Source organism: Hemibagrus wyckioides, linkage group LG17 (assembly GCF_019097595.1).
Source record: "Hemibagrus wyckioides isolate EC202008001 linkage group LG17, SWU_Hwy_1.0, whole genome shotgun sequence".
NCBI classification, from domain to species: domain Eukaryota; kingdom Metazoa; phylum Chordata; class Actinopteri; order Siluriformes; family Bagridae; genus Hemibagrus; species Hemibagrus wyckioides.
Window position 1 is genome coordinate 7894515 of NC_080726.1, and position 20331 is coordinate 7914845.

Sequence of the window (20331 nt, forward strand, 5' to 3'; positions counted from 1 at the left end):
CAGGGGCCCAGCAGAGGCAGATTGGGGGACCTGGGATTCGAACTGAACAACCTTCTGATCAGTAGTCCAGCAGCTTCCAAATCCTCACACACTTGCTCAGAAACTTATATGCTGCCTCACTGATTCAATCCCTCGTTCACAGACTCAATCAAAAACTCAGGATGCTGACTCACTGACTCAATCTGTTACTCACAGACTCGCTCAGAATCTGACTCATTCACTCACTCACCCACTTGCTCAGAAACTCACATGTTGATTCACTGATCCAATCGCTCATTCGCAGACTCAATCAAAAACTCAGGATGCTGACTCACTGACTCAATCTGTTACTCACAGACTCACTCAGAAACTGACTCATTCACTCAGTCATACACACATAACTCACAAGCTGACTTGCTGACTCCCTCAAAAACTCACATGTTGACTCACTGACTCAATCACTTGTTTACAGACTCAATCAAAAACTCAGGATGCTGACTCACTGACTCAATCTCTCACTTACAGGCACCTTCAGAAACTCATATGCTGACTCACTGACTCAGTCTATTGCTCACAGACTCACACATAAACTCACAAGCTGACTCACTGACTCATTCACTCACACATAAACTCACATGCTGACTCACTGACTCATTCACTCACACATAAACTCACATTCTGACTCACTGACTCAATCTCTCACTTACAGACACCTTCAGAAACTCACATGCTGACTCACTGACTCAATCAGTTGCTCACAGACTCATTCAGAAACTCCCAAGCTGACTCACTGACTCATTCACTCACTCACTCACACATAAACTCACAAGCTGACTTAATGACTCATTCACTCCCTCACACACTTGCTCAGAAACTCGCATGCTGACTCACTGACTCAATCTCTGGCTCACAGACTCCCTCAGAAACTCACTTGCTGACTCACTGACTCAATCTCTGGCTCACAGTCTCCCTCAGAAACTCGCATGCTGACTCACTGACTCAATCTCTGGCTCACAGACTCCCTCAGAAACTCACTTGCTGACTCACTGACTCAATCTCTGGCTCACAGTCTCCCTCAGAAACTTACATGCTGACTCACTGACTCAATCACTCGTTCATAGACTCAATGAAAAACTCAGTATGCTGACTCACTGACTCATTCAGTCGCTCACAGACTCAGACACTCACTGACTCAAACACTCTCTCAAAGACAAAGAAACTCACTAACTGACGCACTCAGCTAAAACAATGAACCAGAATGAAATATGGAGTCATTAAGAGCCTTTGAAATCAGGCATCCACTTGTCTCTATTCAACAGCACTATGTACAGTGTGTGTGTGTGAGTGTGTGTGTGTGTGTGCGTGTGAGTGTGTGTGTGTGGATCACTTACGTGTGCAGGCCATGGCCGGCGAGTCAGTCTCTGCCCTGTAGTAGCCTTTGTCACACTCACATGCAGTGGCTCCCTCCCTCATTGAGTAACTGTGTGGAGGACACTTAGTGCAGGATCCATCTGTAGCCAAAGACCGGTAATATCCCACTTTACACACTGAGAGAGAGAGAGAGAGAGAGAGAGAGGGTTAACATTACAAAACGAAAAAATATTTTAAAAAATAGACATCTTCACACCACTTGCACATTTCTCTTTCAGTGTTTTTGGAGAAACCCTGTCCTGATTTGCTTTGACATTTTCTTCCATCCCAGCATGTGTGATATTCGACTTCAAAATAATCATCACAACATGCCGAGGATCGATTTTTCACTTGAGTGAAACATACACTTCTATACACTGTCAAATCTTTTTAAAACAATAGCTGGACCAACTTCGACTGTCCCCAGCCCCCGTGTTCTACCGACGCTGCTGTACGAAAGACAAAAGGCCAATCAGATGTAGGAGATAAGCTGGAGGGATGAGGATGAAGTGGGGGGTATGGGTGCAGGTGATGTCTAAGGAATCCTAGAGGAGGGTATAACATGGTCTTAAATTACACACACAAACATATAAACTCTCCCATTGACCACATGTGTAGGATTTATTACTTAACTGTGTAAATATTCAGAGGAGAATTAAACATTTAACCTGCATAATCTCTGTAGTGTCAGTGTAGGTCACTCGATTTTGTGTGTGTGTGTGTACATTTGATGTTTGAGGAATGTAACAAATGCCAGATCCTCTTCTTTTTGTCTATTTAACATTGCTCTGCTTCATGTCTCCCTCCTCTCAAATTCCTGCCATCTCTCTCTCTCTCTCTCTCTCTCAAACACACACACACACACACACACACACACAGAGCACTTTCAAAAGCTTATCAAATGTTCACTATAGTGGCCCTCTTGCAGACAAAGGCATCCTGTCTGCTTTCTGTCCTCCTGCAGTGTGTCTTTAACTGGAGATGCTCTCATGCTGGAACCCAGTGCACTCCATCCACTCATCCAGTCTTTCACGCCTTTAATCTCCAATGCTAAAGCCTCGCTCCTTTATACCTCCCTTTCCTCTGCTCTCTTTCTCCATCTCTGCTTCAAAAAGGCTTGCACTGTTATCGTGGACACACAAATATCCCCACTTCCTCGTTCGTGTTTCATTCGTGAGAAGTACACCAACGTAGGCCGCATTTCTGCGATTCGGAGATAAATTTCTGTGCTCCAAAGATAACAAAAATTCGGTCCCGCTGAAGGAGGTGTGGCCTCGTTTCGAGTGTCAGTAAAAGAAGCGTGGTCCAGATTTACTCTCTACGCAGCACTGATTCACAAAAGTGTATAACAAACATAGTAACATAGTAGATTGAAGCAGCTTTAGCAGAAACACCAACAAACACCCAAAGCAAGCATGGTACAAGCAGGCCGAAAGCAGAAACACATTCATTCAGGTGAGATTTATCAAAATACAATGGCAGTCAACATGCAAGTGATACCATTGTGAGACATCTTGTTCTTTTATCCTCCTTTCTTTCTTTCTTACTTCTGTCACCGAGCGGTTTCTCTTTATTGAAACACAGACATTCAGACGCTTGTGTGCCGTATAGATCCTAGAGTGCGTTAATGCGAGCAAGACACTGCTTTGCTGTCTTTAGACAAAAACACGCATATCAGTTTCCTCTCCTCAGGGCAAGGAAGATCACTAGCATTTTACCCTTAAATAACCTATAATCTCTTTCTCTCTCCCTTTATTTTTAGGGAAAAAACCCACATGATTCTCGATTTCCAGCAATTCACACAAGACATGTGTTGATAATTGGATATGCAGTATACTGTGAAATTCAACACACACAACTCAGGATACAGTGCATTTCACCAAGAAAGCAGAATTTTGCTTAAATGGTCTATTTGTAGGGCTGTTCTGAATGTCTCCACATTTTGATTCATATCAAAATGTCCTGTTTACACACCTCTTCTGTTGCTGTATATAACACAAAAGGGAAAACATATCCTAAAGGCAATATGAAGACATTCGCCATCCAGGTTTCTTCATTTTGAACCATTTCCAAAAGATGCAATGCCTATCCTTTCCCATGATTTTGTTATTTAGACAAAAAGTCTAGGCGATAAACACATTTCAGACGAAAATGCTGCTTCTATGGTGTTCGAGTGAAAAGGCTTCGAACTTATCCTGGTGCAAAAAAAAAAGCCTACTTCACACAGCCAGTTTAAATGAGACATCGAGCAGCTTCCTGTGCGTGACAGCTGTTCTACCAGGCTTTAGCATCTGATTAACGATTAGCGCAGGCTCAAGGGAAGTGAGTGCATGAGTGTGATGGATGAGGAACATGCGGCCAGCGAGTCCCATCGCCCTGATTGATGAGTCTCTCAGACCCCGTGTTAACCTTGACCTCCATCTACAGGCTGCACCACTAACTAAATCATGAAAGCTAGTTAAGCGTCAAACTAGCGAGATGAGACCTAATGGTCTGTTATATACAAAGCACACATATACACAATGATGCTAAGTGATAAGTAAGCAGCATGAGTGAGATCTCAGACTCTAAAATTGAACTCAGTGTCACTGTCTCTTAGCAGGGACATTTTGGGGGCCCCAGTTTTTTTTTATTTCTTTGTAGGGACATTTTGATAGTCTACATGTTTCATGGGCTCTTCGTATGAACGGTTTAATTGTCTCCCCGTTTTTATGGTCTTTTTTAGGGATATTTGAGAGTCTCCATTTTTATGTTTTTTTTTTTCTGGACAAGTTTCAGGTTTTATGGACTCTTTCTAGAGACATGGTGATGGTCCCTGTTCAGATGGTCTCTTTGTACCAACATATTGATGGTCCCCATTTTCATGATGTCTTTGTCGGGCCATTTTAAAGATCCCTGTTTTGGCAGTTCTTCAAATTCTAATTACAAACATTTTATACTACTATTTATTAGGAATTCTCTGAAATACTCATTCTTGTGGCTTTATTCTTTTCACTCGAGGCTGACTCTTATCAGCACATACCACCAAAAAACACCAGCCTTCTTCCTCAGGAGAGTTCAAATAAGTGTGATGGCTTTATTCATTAACCGATACTGTATGCACTGGTATCGTTGGTGTCGTTCTGGCATTGTTTTATCAAGTAGCTCTTTACATAACCAATTGAAACATTGTTATGAGACTTCCTGAAATTAAACACACTGCATGTTCTTTTCAACACGTAGACCCATTTCCCGGCCATAAAGATACAATGAGCTTATCCCTGGCAGAATCTACTACACCCTGGAAGGGGCATCATATCAGATAAACGTTTCCATATGTGTTGCCAGATACAAGAAGAATGAAGTGATTGAACCACTAGAGAGGTGTGTGTGTGTATGTAGTTTGCTTCCTTTGCTGGAAAGAATTGTGCCTGTAGATTTGAAAAGATTCTGCATAGATTATGCTAGGCTCCATTTGACTGGTCTTTTTATAACAACATGCTAACGTTTTCTGTGATTGTCTGTCTCTAGAGACACTTTGTTGGACGTTTTCATTGTTACTTTAAGGAGACATTTTGTCCTTCTTGAGACTGACTTCTGAGAACATTTTTATGGTCCCTGTTTAAAGTAGACTTTTTGGAGACATTTTGATGGTTGCTCTCATTTTATTAGTTTTTATGGAGATTGGTTGAAGGTCCCAATTTTAAGATTGATTTTTTGACATTTTGATGGTGACCATTTTCCTTAGTACATTTTCATGCACCCTGCCTTGGTGGCCATTTTGTGGGGACAATTTGGCGGTCTTTTGGTGAGTACATATTTAAGTTCCCTATTTGGATAGTCAGGACATTTTGGTGTGTGTGTGTGTGTGTGTGTGTGTGTGTGTGTGTGTGTGTATGTGTGGCAGCTTTTGTTTGTGCCAGGTTGGGTGTGTATCTGGCAGGATATGCTTTCACTGTTAAAAGAGAAAAATCCAGGCTACTGTTCTTTTGTAACAGGAAGCATGTGACAAAATGCACTAAACTCTTAATAGGCTTTTGATTTTGTACACACACACACACACACACACATGTATACAGACATACGCAGATATACTCTTTAGCTCTCAAGGACAAAAGACTATAGCTGATAAAATGGAATACCATATTTTGTTAATTTATATGTTAACGCTGACTTGTGGAGTAACACTTCCACCAATCAGTTTTATGACCTCGGAAGACAAGGCAATAAATATCCATTAAGCATCACTCATTCTGTATCATGGACACTTCAAAATTCAATTTTATATAATGTAATATATGATGTGAAGACTACTTAGTTAGTATTTTTTTTAGAGAGAAGTTCCGGGCTTCTTTAGTTTGGACAAATGATTGCATAAAGGTTTGGAAAACATGACAGACCAAACGATGGCTATAAAACAAGATAAAATGTGAACTTAAATATTTGCATATGAACAAAATAAACCTAAGATTGATTTCTCCAAGTCATTGTGGTATCACTTGCATCAGGGTGTCTTTACTACAATAATTCACTGTACTAGTACAACAACAAACCAAAAACTTTAACATATATACTTCCTTATTAACGTTAACAGCTTATTAACCATCTGCACAAATGTGTTAATGCACTGTTAATTCTATTGTTGAGTCTAACCCTATAATTAACAATATGAACCTTATTATTATTTATTCCTAGTGGTTCACTGGTAGTGGTGGTCATTTTGGATTTATTTTCAGTCTTGTATCAAATTAACATGAATTAAGGCATGTGTTTATTATTAGGTTAACATTTAATGCAGAACATAATTAATGCTGAAGCTCATGGTCTGTTCAAATAATGTTACTTAGTACAAAATATAATACAATATACAATATGTAAACAAGCATGTCAATATGTGCGTGTGTGTGTGTTCTACCTGCCAGAAGAGTAAAATATTAGATCATTGAAGGAGGCTGTCATAGTGTGAAATGGTTATATTTAGACTGTTTGTTTAGGTAATCTACGGGAAATGCGTGGACGACAGACTGCCTATGTCTGGAACACCTTCTATTGTGAGTTTGTGTGTGTGTGTGTGTGAGAGAGAGAAAGAGAGAGAGAGAGAGAGAGAGAGAGAGAGAGACTGTGGGAACTAAGGGTGGTTTTGGTGGATGTTGATAAAAGATGGTAAAAAAAAATACTTAATCCAACCCATTGTTGATGACAAAAAACAGCCACACTGTCTTTCTCTCTCTCTCTCTCTCTCTCTCTCTCTCCTGCTCTCTCTCTCTCCCTCTAACTCTCTCTCTGTCTCTGTAACACACACACATACATATAGGGGTTTGATTGCCATCTCTGTGCGAAAAGTTTGTCTGTCTGCATGGCTGATTGATGTGTGTGTGATTGATGTGTGTGCGCGAGTGCGTGCGTGTGCGTGCGTGTGCGTGCAGTATATGCAGTACCATGTAAACACGTTTGTCCTTTAAACCTTTACCATAAAATCTATAATTATTTCATATATCATCTTGTATGTCATACAACACAATACAAGGCAAGGTTCAATAATCAGTTACGCAATATATATTGCAATATTCTTATCGTATAAATGATTTTCTCTGCGTATTGGTATGCGTATTTGTGAGGAAGCTGAATATGCAACATGTTTGTGTGTCTCTGAGATAAAGTCTATATCTCATTCAGCATAAGCACAGCTGTCATCTACAGCTCCGTATTCCAGACATGGAAAAATTGCAGGAGCATTGTACGTCCTCGGAGAAGTCAATCCCATAATCCTCTTCATCACATGAGAAAAACATGGCATTATAATATAGACATAGAAATATAGTCACAAAATGTAGCAAACAAAATGGTAATAGAAACCTTAATAAAGAAAGGATATCGGGACAGACGTACAATAACACACATCCTCACTGGATTGAGAACACACACACACACACACACACCAGTCATCAATGCCACATATTACTGTATATTTCTACTGTATGTTACTAAATACACTACTGTGTGTGTGTTAAGGTGGGACTTTGCCAGGATAATAATAAATAATATCACAATATTTATTTCTGAGACTATGATATAAGTGTCATTAGAACTTTTATTAACATTAAACTCTTGGTCCTTTTTTAAATAGTTTTCCTCTGTAATCATTTTGACTTAGTGACTATTACAGTGGCTCATCTATTCAATGATATATATATTTTCACCATTCCCATAGTGTGTGTGTGTTGTGTGCAATAAAAATATCAGTGACATACTTGTGTGTTACAGAGAACGAGCGTTAAACAGAGAGCATTCAGGGCATGTCTGTGTGTTCGCTTGCATTTATGTGTGTGTAATGTGATCTGTGGGTTGATGGAGTCAAATTTAGAAGATGGCAGCATATAGCAACTCCACACACACACACACACCTCATATCTATATGACATGTGAACTATATTCGCTTTGCATCAGCTACTCTCTGTTAGTACATTTGTGTCTTTCACATATAACCATGTTTCATAGAATATTAAAGAGTGAATCATTCAACGCCTATAAAATGGGTGTCGACCGCTACTCTCGACGTCATGTGCAAGCAATAAGAAGAAAATATTTATCTATCAAAGACTGCATGCACTTTGGTTGGCTTCCTGGATTATGATATTGACTGATGCCAGAGACAGAAATAGAAAATACAGAATTTACAAGCCACTCTGTGTCCGGTTTCTTAGTATTTTTCTGTCTGAGATAGGAGACCTACACAGCAAGCAAAGTCTTAATCCATGGGTCTGATCACAAAAAAAAAAAGACTTTTAATGAGCCGTTGTTTCCCCTCAAACACAGACGTCATGTTGTTCTTTAGCACTAAAAACAGTTCATGTCTCATTCTTCGTCCAGCTGTGCTGCTTTTCCTGCTGGTTTTTTGTCTTGTTGGTTTGTTGTAGGAGTGGCATGCGGCGTCAATCCTGTGACACGGCACTAAATCTGCACTAAAATACCGTCAAAAACGTTTTAACTATAGTCGTCGTGTCAGAGATTTATTCTCTAACGTCAAGGAGAAAAAAACGAAGTGTTTGTAAAATGCTGCGATTTTATTGGAAATGAGCAAAACACTGCACTAAAACATTGCGTGAAATCCTCCGAATGAAATCCTGCCAATAACCATTGCAAATTATCACCCAAAACCCTCTTAAACAGCAAGGCAATTATCATGATATGAAAGGGTTTAAGGCCAGCACATGTCGAGTCAAATACCAAATCCAGCTGTGTTTTGTCAGTGTGTAAGACACAGAGAACAGACATGTTGAGAATTCCACTCTTTTGTAGTTCACTGATCCCTCGATGCATTACGGATGGGGGGGGGGGGATAAAAGACCACCTACGTCCTCAGTTTAAAAACTTTTAAGATAGACATCTAAGAGATAAAGAATCATCAGAGCCTATTGTTCAGCAACAGAGAAGGAGAAAGCGATGTAATGCACACATTAATGCTGTCTGTCAGATCAAAGGCGACATGCGAGTTGGTGAAAAGTCGAGGAAGACTTTCGAACCCCCCCCCCGTCTTCCCTTCTCCTTCTCTCATTTGTTCTTGCGCTCCGACTAGACCACTGTTGTGACAAATGTATTACGTATTTTTCAGACCGTAAGCTGTTTTCTCCCTCTTGAGTTAAACACTGAACTGAAACAATAAGATCATTTAAATTAAGGCTCTTTTTCTTGCTAAGCGTCATATTCCAGGATTTTGCTACTGGTGTCTGAGAGCTACCACTATCACTACAATTATCTTTATCTTTAGTTTGCTGGTGAATGCTTTTCAGTACTCTCGTGACTAACCCGACATACTTCGGTGCACGACTGGAAACAGTCAAGTCAACCATCATCAGTGACAGAGAAGTTCTTTCATTTTGCTCAGAGGAATGGCAGAACGAGGAGACAGGACGTTTCTGCAGAAAAGCATGTAAGACTCTAGAGCCAAACGTGACGTAAGGCTGCAGTACGCATTATTCGACCGTCACAAATGCGGAAATTTTATAGGGCGTAATTTTATGATTGCACTCAAAGAATTCTACAAGAGGCAAGGGTGTACCCCTGCCTTTCTCCCTATGTGCGCTGGGATAGGCTCCAGCAGACCCCCGTGACCCTAATTACAAATAAAGCGGGTACAGACAATAGATGGATGGATGAATGAATATGGCTTAAAGATTCTTTCAGAGATCCTAGGGGGGAAACTTACTTTTAAACATACACAAAATTCATCAACAAATCACATCAAAGATGCGATTTGTGAGGTTTACATGTATTTTTAGATCTATAATGTTTGAAAGATACTGTAGGATTTACAGTATTGGTTCCGATAAATTAGTATCGAAAGTGATCCTGAAAGGAGCTCGGTTCTCTGAAGAACCCATATTGCTCACCTCTGCTCTTTTCCCCTAAAAAGCATCTCATGGGGCATACACCTACTGTATTTCCAGCAAATGACTCATGAGTTGAGTCAAATACGGGGAAAGTGAAGACTTTACTGAGGAAGTAGCATTAAGCACATTAAGAGTATCATAACGTAATGATTAGATAAAGAAAGATGTTTTTACATGCAGATATTATCCAGGCCCTGATACAATTCAGTAATCAGACTACACCAAGTATTCAGTACAGCGCTGTATTAGATGCCAGTACAACCCTTATGTAACCTAAAATACCTAGTGCGACTTATACAACAACATGACGTATATATATATATATATATATATATATAGATAGATTTTTTCCCCCCCAAGCAGACAAGTGTGTTATTTCTCTTACAGCTTCACTCCATCCACCTGTCTCTTTTTTGTCTCGTCCTTTTATTTTCTCTCCCCATTTCTGTTTTATTTATCTCTCCCCCTCTGTCTGCCTATGACGTTCCCACTCTCTTTTTCCTCTCTGTATGAAATAAAGATGGAGAGAGGCAAAGAAAGACCAAAGCAGGAGAGAGAGAAAGAGGCTATTAATTCAGGAGCTTTTGACATGCTAATCCACTCAGTCTCCCGCTTTTCAGCCGTCCATCGTCTCCCACTTCACACACGCACACACACACACACACACAGAAAAGAAGAGTGAGAGAGGGATGAGGAGGGGGCAGCTGAGCCGTATGCTTTCTGTATGTCGAGCTTTCAAATGTGTCTGCTGTTATAACCCTCCATAGACTGTTAATGAGTGCTGACAGTGAAGAAATGATTTCTCTGCACAGAAACGTTAGCCGAGGGTTAGCGCAGCATCACGTCAACGTTTAGGCTGAGATCCACCAGTAATGACAGCTGCCGGTGAGAGATGATCGAAAGCAGAGTGCTTTTGAGCTCCAGGACACTCAGCACTTGGTTAATGGTGTCTCAATAACACACACACACACACAAATGACACAAATGAAGCCTGTAGCCTTAATTCGTACTAAAAATTTTGTTCTTGTATTTATGGGTTTTATTTATTTATTTTACTTTTTTTTTTTTTTGAGAGCTGTGAAACTAAATGAGGCAGGATTGTAGCTTTTAGTCATTTTAAGACTTTTTATTAACTATATTTATTTTATTTGTGGTGTTTACACATTTAATTAAGGAAATGCAATGGGAAAAAATTAATTGTATAAATAAAAAAGAATCACAAATATATAATTATTAATTGTTAATTATTATTATTATTATAAATAAATAAATAAATAAATAAATAAATAAACATTATTGATAAATATTTAGAACTTAAATATTTATCAATAATATGTATTTATTTATTTAGAATAAATGAATAGTTTATATATATATATATATATATATATATATATATATATATATATATATATATATATAAATAAAACACTGCATTAACTCGCAGCCCTCAGATGTCTGTAAATAATCACACTTATCTATCTATCTATCTATCTATCTATCTATCTATCTATCTATTTTATATATATATATATATATATATATATATATAAAAAAAAATAAAAATATATAAAAAACAATGCAATGTTTTTTAATATGTACTGTATGTATTTTTTATAAAAAAATCTATCTATCTATTTTATATACATACAGTACATATTAAAAAACACTGCATTGTTTTTTACAAGGCGTAAAAACATTTGGCTTAGACATTTTCCATATTCATTCATTTTTTTGTTTTGTTTTGGTGATATTCAGGATTGCTTTTGTTTAAGTTCTGGTGAGTGCTTACACTTTACACAAAATATATTAAATATGATTTAAATAAATAAGTAAATAATCATAATCTAACCACGTTCACTTCATTTTCAGACCGACCAGGCTGTTATTATTTAACTGGAGGTGCAGGAAGTCTTATTGTTTCTGGTCTCTGGCTGGTTCTGATTGGCCGCTGATACCCAGAGATAGTCAGAGAGACTGTATCTGTCATCAGAGAACTAATCCCTAACAATGCAGCTGCAGTGAAGCTACAGTATCAAGACTATTTTTCCGATCTAACAGCTGGAAAGTTGTAAATAAACATTATGTGCTTATACATTGCCTGAAAAATTACAAAACGTGTGTGTGTGTGTGTGTGTGTGTTGATCTGCTGTGTTTCTAAATCACTCAGGCAAGAAACATCAGGCCCAGGCTTTAAGGCTGAACAAAAATCTTTTGACTGATGGTAATAAAGCTTCCAGGAAAACCCTCCTGTCAAAAATAAAAAGTCCCTTAAGCCTGAATGTGGGCCTGTGGGTGGTGCACAAGTTAGCAATTAGAACAGACTTCAGTTGCTAGCTTTTACCAACCACACACACACACACACACACAAATTCACACTTCCACACACTCCCCCCTCCTCCATCCTACATACACACACAACCAGGTTATCTGCAGGATAAAGGAAAAGAGGAGCTAAATAGGTGAAAAGTGGTGTATAATGAAGGAGTAGCCCATTCCATGATATTTATTGTGCAGCTGTGGTACAATATTTATTTATTTATTTATTTATTTATTTGCTCAACAAATCACAAGCCATTACATGTGGCATTAGTTTTAATTTAATTTCACCTGGCTGCATTATATAGCCAATAATGATGATGGAAATCATTTTGAAAATCGTGACAAAAAATAAAGTATTTTAAAGAGCATCTACATTCTCCTAGCTAACAATGGAGTTTGCAAGTGTTTCATAAGATGAGATTAGATAAGAAAAGAAAGAACGTTATTGATCCTGAAGGAAATTCTTTTGGCAGTGACTGCTCCAGATTATTATTTAGATTAAGCACACTTTACTTATTTGTGCTTGTTCCTTACCATATTATGCGACGTTTTAAAACTTTGTAGCAGCAACCTGTGGAAAATTATTTCCACTCCCTCATTCCTCTCCAACTCGTGAAGTGAATTAATGCTATATTAATGAGCTCATGTTATGATAGTGTGTTCATGAGCTCATGTTGTGACTGAGAGCTTTAATAGTGTAAACATTGATTCACACGTCTTCAGTAAATGCTTTATCCTCATCAGCGTCACTGTGAAATCGTCAGATGTGAAGTGGAAATACACCTCAGGTGGGGCACCAGTCATTTACACCTTAGGGTAAGTTTGGCCATGGATGGCATGGGAGGAAAAATGACACCCTGAGGGAAACCCACTGAGAAACAGGCAGAACATACACAACTCTACATGGACAGTAACCCAAGCTCAGAAGCGTACCTGGAGCTGTGAAGTGGCAAGCTCAAAGCTTCCTGCTGAGTCATTGTGCCAGCAGTCGGCCTAACCAGTAATTCATACAACTGTGTAAATGCATTAATTGTGATTTGCAATCAAAATTAGAAAAAATAGAACAATTACAACTGGCATCCATAGTTATTATTATATACAGTACTATATTTAAGAAACTAAGGTCATAATCACAGACTGACAGAAGTAGGGCTATGGATTTGAGATGAATAGGAAACTCACAGGTATCCTGCACCAAACTAACTGTAGGACCTTCGAGATGAAGGGAGTAACAAAGGTGTAAAGCATTTTTAAAAAGTTGATCAAGTCCAGCACTATGCAACCTAAAACTGAAATATTCCAGTCCCTCCCCTCTCGCTATCTTTATCTTTCCCATGAGAGAGTCTCTATGGTGTCATGTCAAACCCCAGCTGTCAGAGTTTTGATGTCTTAATAAATTTCTCCTCTTGCGCTGTCAGCTAAGAAGCTGGAGATGGATGGAGGAGCTGGTGACCTTCAACCTTACACTCTACCCCTTTCACACAACCAAACCCCCTCTCCATCTCCCAGCAAACACCAACATCGCCCCAAACCTGAGCCTCCAAACTGGCTCAGAGCCGAGACCCCCCCCCCGCACCCGTCACCCCCCTCACACACACCACATATCTTCAATCCAGCAAAGGATTAGAGGACTGGCATGGTCCGAATCCAAGTTTAGGTTTGGCACGGTAGGTTTAAACCACAACCTCCATTTGTGAAATTACAACTCTCCTGAGATGACTGAAATGGCCGTATTGGTCATTATGATGGACATACACTCTTCAAACACACGCATACCAACATGCACAAACACACCAAAGAACATCAAACAGGTCAGGACAGCTACACTTGAGAGCTGAGGGGGAATGCAACCTTTAGCCTTTGACCCGTAAGATCAAATGTTACGGGTTGCTACCGTAACCCTAATAACAGCCATGGAAACCCTGGAGCCCGGAGAAAGTGTGTGTGTGTGTGTGTGTTTCAATATGAGCAATATGAGTCTAAGTATCTACTTTTCAAAGGCTTATTAATGCAAGCCATCTCTTTTGTAGACATAAAATCTAGTTTATTATACTGTATCAGTACTTACATGGCAAGTTTCTACAAATAATTTTAAGGTTTTTTTTTACGATCCTAAAGACGTTTTGATCCTTTCGTAATTTTTCTTCTAAAACAAATGTAATTGTGAAGTTAATGTTTGGAAAGAATTTACAGCCAAAACCGATAGTAGAAAAATATTTTTTTTCCGAATACTTTTCAAATATCCACAACTCACATGCGTATGCTGAAGTAGGAATGATATTACCATTATGCTTCACTGGGCATTCCACAAATCCTCAGTGCATCATGAAAACTTCATAATGTTTATTAAAGAAAATATTCTCTAGCTGTGATTGAATGATTTGTCACGTTATATTACGTTAAAAGTAATACAGATTTAAGCTCCTGTTTTTAAATAATATAATCATGTAATACAGTCATATTTTAATATAAGAGGTCAGAGAAGTTTATAGTGTTCTTTGTACTATATCAGATTACAGCATAGTATTGTATGTTATAGGATACCACAGAGTTCTTGAATCTGATCAGTCGGAAAGTATAGATTATTTTTTATAGAATCAGCTCCTGTTATAGTAATGTGTTCATTTTGGTATATTATCATGTTTCAGACTTAAACAAGGACTTGTATGGTCAAGGCTCCACATAAATGGAGTAAAATATGTATATATATATATATATATATATATATATATATATATATATATATGGAATTGCTGACTTTGTGTTCCAGTTTTCCTTTAATTATTTTTTTATAAGCATTTCCTGTTCCTTTACGTTTTCTGAAACAGAGATTTTCCTGTAACAAGACAACCTGCATTTTTTTTTGTCTTACCAACAAACGTGATAACAGGAACTAACTTGCTTCGCTGATGTTCCAAATGAAAGTATTATGTCGTTTGTCAAAAAATAAGTAATTGCAAATGCTGGGGTATGAGAGGAATAAAACACTGTGAGATATGCTGTTGTGGGAAAATAATCTTCATTCCCCAGTGTTATTTATTTATTTATACAAAATTATAGCAGCATTGATAGACTTATCATATTTTTATTTTTATATTTTATATTGTATATTTTATTAAATGATTTTATATTATATTTTGTAACAGAACTACATCAGATTTTTTTTTTAACTCCCTTTTTTCATAAACCTAGCTGTGGGCCTTCAGGAATCGTCAGACTGTGAGTGAAAATTTTACAGCAGAACTAAAAAAAATAAAAAAATAAAGACCACTCAAGCTGATCGTTCCTTGTCTCTTGAATCATGTCTCACTGCTCTCTACATTCTCTCTCCCTTTTCACGTTTCAGTGCGCCTCTGTTCAGTGCTTCTTGTCAGCACATCTCGGCGAGCGCTCTCTCAATGAGCTGACTGCAGATGATGCCACAGATAACTAATCACCACAAAAGCTATGAGAACCCAAACAACTACTAAACAAGCTTTACTCGTTCTTAGTCCCACTTCAACGCACGCTAGCACACACTTCTCCACTGCTGAATCCCAGCTGGGATTGTGTGATGGTGTGATACACTGCAGGACGCAGCACACGCTCAAAGTGTTCAGTTAATAAGCGACCACAAATACTTCAGATCAATACAAACCCAACCTGACAGCTAAATGAAATAAAATAACTGCAGCTTTTAATGACGCATTTAGTGCAGGCCGATACTGGCATCTCCACGACGAGAGATTCATCAGCAAACTGTGCTGCCTCAGTGATATGAGCTGAACAGATGGGTGCGTTAAGGAAATAAAAAAGGATAGATGGATAGATAGATCAAGAGGTGGATGTTTGCAAGGATAAATGGACGGAAACGATGGAGAGTGAAAAAAATAAAAAACGAGGGTCCGCTGAACATACAGAGACAGGAAAAAGGATGAACATCTGAAGGGAGAAGAAGAATCTAAAGGAAAAATGAGGCTTGATAGACAGAGACAGGAGAGTGCTGAATATCTAGAGTCAAGACAGAAAAGGGATGAATGTGTCTCAAAGAAAAGAGAGAGATGATATCTAGAGACAGGAAAAGGACGAATCGGAAGAGAGAAAATAGGAAACAATATCTAAAGACAGAAAAGGGATTACTATTTAGATAAATAAAGAACACAGTAGTGAGAAACAGAGAGAGCGAGAGAGAGAGCGAGAGAGAGAGAGCGATTCTGGAAACAGGAGAGGAATTATAATTTTGACGTCTAGAATATTGTCAAGTAATATCAAGAACAAAATGGATATATAAAGGAAATATAAAAAATGAATATAAAAAGTAGAGATCAAAATCAATAGACAGGATGAAAATCTAGAAAAAAAAGGGAAGGATAGAGGAAAGGAATATCTGGGATGAGAGCAAGGAAGGAAATCTAGAGACATGACAAATACATAGAGAACAGAATGGGTGGAATATGTGGAGTCAGAAAAAGGCTGGAAGTCTTTAGACAGAAGATGGATGATTATCTAGAAATAGGAAGAAGGATGAACATCTAGTGAAAGGGCAGCGTTGAAAATCTAGAACCAGAACATCGAATCGTCTTACCTTGGCACTTTCCACTGCGCTCCTCATAACCAGGCTGACAGAGACATGTCCCGATAGGCACAAGCCATTCCCCGTCGGCGCCACAGTACATTTTGGGCTCTTGGCGCTCCTCTGAGTGTTCTACACAGGCACCACGCACCTCCACCAGCGCCGAAGCATCTGCACCTGCTACCGTATCAGGGAAACTCGCCAGGTTCCTGACGACCAGCGGACATCTCTTATAGAACACTCGTACGGAGACAAGAGCCACGCATGCACCAACATCCTGGAAGGCCAGGTAGAAGCCCCTGCGGCTGAGCGCGCCCACGGTGCGCACTTCAGTGTTGAGCTTCATGACACGGTCCCCCACGTCCACCTGTGTGAAACTCTCATCGGCAGCCACCGTGTCGATCTTCGCGAAGCGGCGCTCGGGTACACCGTGTTCTCCACCCGAGTCCGACTCTAGGTAGTAGAGGTTGAAGGTCTCCTTGCAAGCGCCCGTGACGCCGGGTAAGCTGTTGCAGTCGCGTAAAGTGAACTTGATCTCTATATAGACGCGCTGCGCTGGGCCACGCTCGATCCAGTGCGTGCGTAACCAGTTGTTCTGACTCGACTCCAACACGTTACAAACCTGGTACGTCCGGATTGGGACATTCTTCTCATCCATGATGCTCACCTCCTCCCACTGTGGATCACACGGAGAATATTAGAGAGAAAGTGACATTAACAGTGAGAGAACTGTAATAATGTGGCACACCATAAAATAAAAACCAAGAAATAAAACAACAGCAATTTTTTTAGAGCTAATTAAGTAATTTAATTTACTTACGTAATTACAAATTGCATTTTGTATGAATTGGAAATATGTGGTCAAGCCTGCTACTTGACATCCAACCTATATTTCATAACGTTTGCTCATCATTAGTCACACATACCTTTATGTCTTTCATGGCTAATATTATGGTTTTCCAAACGATTATTTCTTTGTGTGTAGACGCGACAGTTTCGTAGCCACAACTTTTTGTGTTTCAACCACCAGTCCCTCAGCTTTTTATAACTGTCTACTAGAATTAGTCCAAAAACATTGTAGTAGTTGACATATATTTTTCATCACCATGAGAGATTTGGCATGGTAAGTTCAGAAAAGTGTACAGAAAATCCTATCATTAAGGGATAGGTATAATCATAAATAATCTCCACCAAAGCAAGGATTTGTACACGCAAACAAGTCAGGGCACAGCTGCTATCGAGCCCTAGTCTGTATGAGCTTAAAAAAAAATACTTATGTTTTATTTACAGTCTGTAAGACCAAAAAAGTCAGTACTTTTTTTTTTTTACATTGTTTTAATGCGGTAGTGATTTGGCTTTGGATCTGTGTATTGTAGGAAATCACTGAGCACTAGATTTCGGGGCAATTTGGATAGATAGAAAAGTCTTACAAATGTATTTTCATGTTTTAGACTCATTATAGAGATCCTGTAATCAACAGAAGAAGGTGACACAATCATAATATAACGGTATAACAGGAAGTAGGTGATGGAAAGTTAATCCATTAAGCTATTATGCTTAATCTTTCAATAAATTATCGGCCTCAACGTTAAATACAAAATATTTACAAAATAATGCTTGAGCTTTTCGAAAGTACAAATGATCAGTGATGGAAATTATATAACTTTCAGCCATGCAGTGTTTATCTAGAATTATGATGAGCTCTTATACGAGGCTTTCTACGGCACTTCATAACTCTTTTGCACACTCGTAAGTGAAAAAGGCCTCAGAGTAACACTATGGCCTATTGGGAGATACAGGTTTTTTTAAAAAATGGGTCATTTATTTCAATTCATAATAAAAATCCTTCAGATCATCACAGTCATAGACAAAAATATACAGACAGATATACTCAAATCTGTAATTCAGCACAAGGTTTCCAAACAATTCAAGCGCCTCACCCGACCTCCTCAACACAAGGCAGTTTTTAAAAAGAGGAAATATGAGCTACGTGCATTGATATGTTACTGCTTCATCATAAAGCCAGGCTTGTTTCATTCAGCTCTGGAAGTGAAGCCAGCATGCTGTGAGCATTCTGGCAGGTCGCAGGTGTTCATGCAGTCTGATCAATCAGGCTTTTCCACACTGAGCTCATATGCATTACCATAATCACTGTTACCAACAAATTCTATTTACAATCATGATATCTCTGAAAACAATCACAAGCCTAATTATAGCTTTAATCGTGCAGGCCTCTAATTCTCCAGGTGAGATTTACCTAGTTTAGCCTTAATGTAATAATTACATGTTTGTTGTGTACACACGCATTTGTTTATGGGGCTGTAGGTTATTACTTTGGTTGGCTGGGTGACTGATTTGTTTTGTTGGTTGAGATGATCCATTTTGGGGAATATTTTATAGATGGTTTTGTTACTTAATTAGGTGGATGATTGTTTGGTTAAATGGATATTTTGTTGGTTGACTGATTTGTTTTTTTCTTTCTTGGTTGGTAGTTTGTTGGTTCGTCAAATGGTTCTCTTATCTGTTGGATGTGTGGCAGACTAGTTATTTTATTTGTTGCTTCGGTCACTGATTATTTTGTTGGTTGGTTGGTAACTTTGTTTCACAGTTGATTGAGAAATTAATTTATTTGTTTGTTAGTCAAATGGTTCTTTTATTTGTTGGACAGATGGCAGGTTGGTTATTTTATTTGCTGGTTGGTTGAGTGATTACTTTGTTGCTTGGTTGGTTGGTTGTTTTGCTTCTTATTTTTTGAGTAGTTGTTTGTTGGATTGTCAAATGGTTTATTTATTTGTTGGATAGGTAGTCATCTGGTTATATTTTTTGTTGGCTTGTTGAATGAGTATTTTGTTAGTGGGTTGGTCGATTAGTTATTTTGTTCCTTGCTTGGTTGACTGGTTATTTTTCTTATTGGCTGGTGAATTGATTAATTGCTTGTTTGGTTATTTCACTGGTTTGTTCTTAGTAGATTATTTGGCATTTCTGAGCACTGTGAAGGTCACTGCTTTACACTTTCTACAGATAAAGCTCCTGAAACTACCTGCACTCATGTGTCCAGTCTGAAACTGTACTACGATAAATAATCTCCACCAATTATTCACAAAATCACATTGCAAATTGAGCAATGAAGAGACAATAGTCGTGAAACCAATCTGGTCTCTTGTGAGAGAGTAATTCAATGTGTGGAGCTCTCTCCTGTCCTGTGTGCACTGAGGGCCAATGGAGCGAGTTACTGATAAGTGCCCCTGTCCACAGATAGCAGTCCAGGAGGAGAAAGAAGCTAATTGGCCGTATTTAGAACTGAATGCCCTCCCACCATCGCTGCCAAAGAGCTGTCAGTCACACAGGTGATCACAGAGCACAGCCAACGAAGCATTTCCATAAGAACTGGATCACATGTCCGTGGCTAGCTGGTATTAATGGCAATAGAGGTTAACTTATTGTGGTTTATTTTAACCTTGAGTCTGATCTCCCTTGCTTAGAGAAAGGCTATTTCTCAAGAGAATATTTGGCATAGACGCCAACCATTTCTGTCACCATCGATTCTGAAGGCTCAGGAGGAAGGTATGCATGAATAGTGGGCATGAAAGCAGCAACACTGAGGGAGCATACTCTATCAGACAGAACCCAGTGACCTCCTAGATCTGAAGCCCCGTTCTTTCAGAGACACACACGGAACCGCTCACAGTTTCAGTGTTG

General features: G+C 38.9%; 1 protein-coding gene across 1 annotated transcript in view; it reads right to left on the bottom strand.

Moving 5' to 3' along the window:
* The window catches only part of epha4l (eph receptor A4, like), a 47372-nt gene that overhangs the window by 25398 nt on the left and 1643 nt on the right, over positions 1-20331 (bottom strand). The window contains exons 3-4 of the mRNA XM_058413268.1: positions 16645-17308; positions 1371-1526 (exon numbers count right to left, since the gene is read on the bottom strand). Of these exons, the coding sequence (XP_058269251.1) occupies positions 1371-1526; positions 16645-17308 (820 nt within the window). The remainder of the gene's footprint in view (positions 1-1370; positions 1527-16644; positions 17309-20331) is intronic.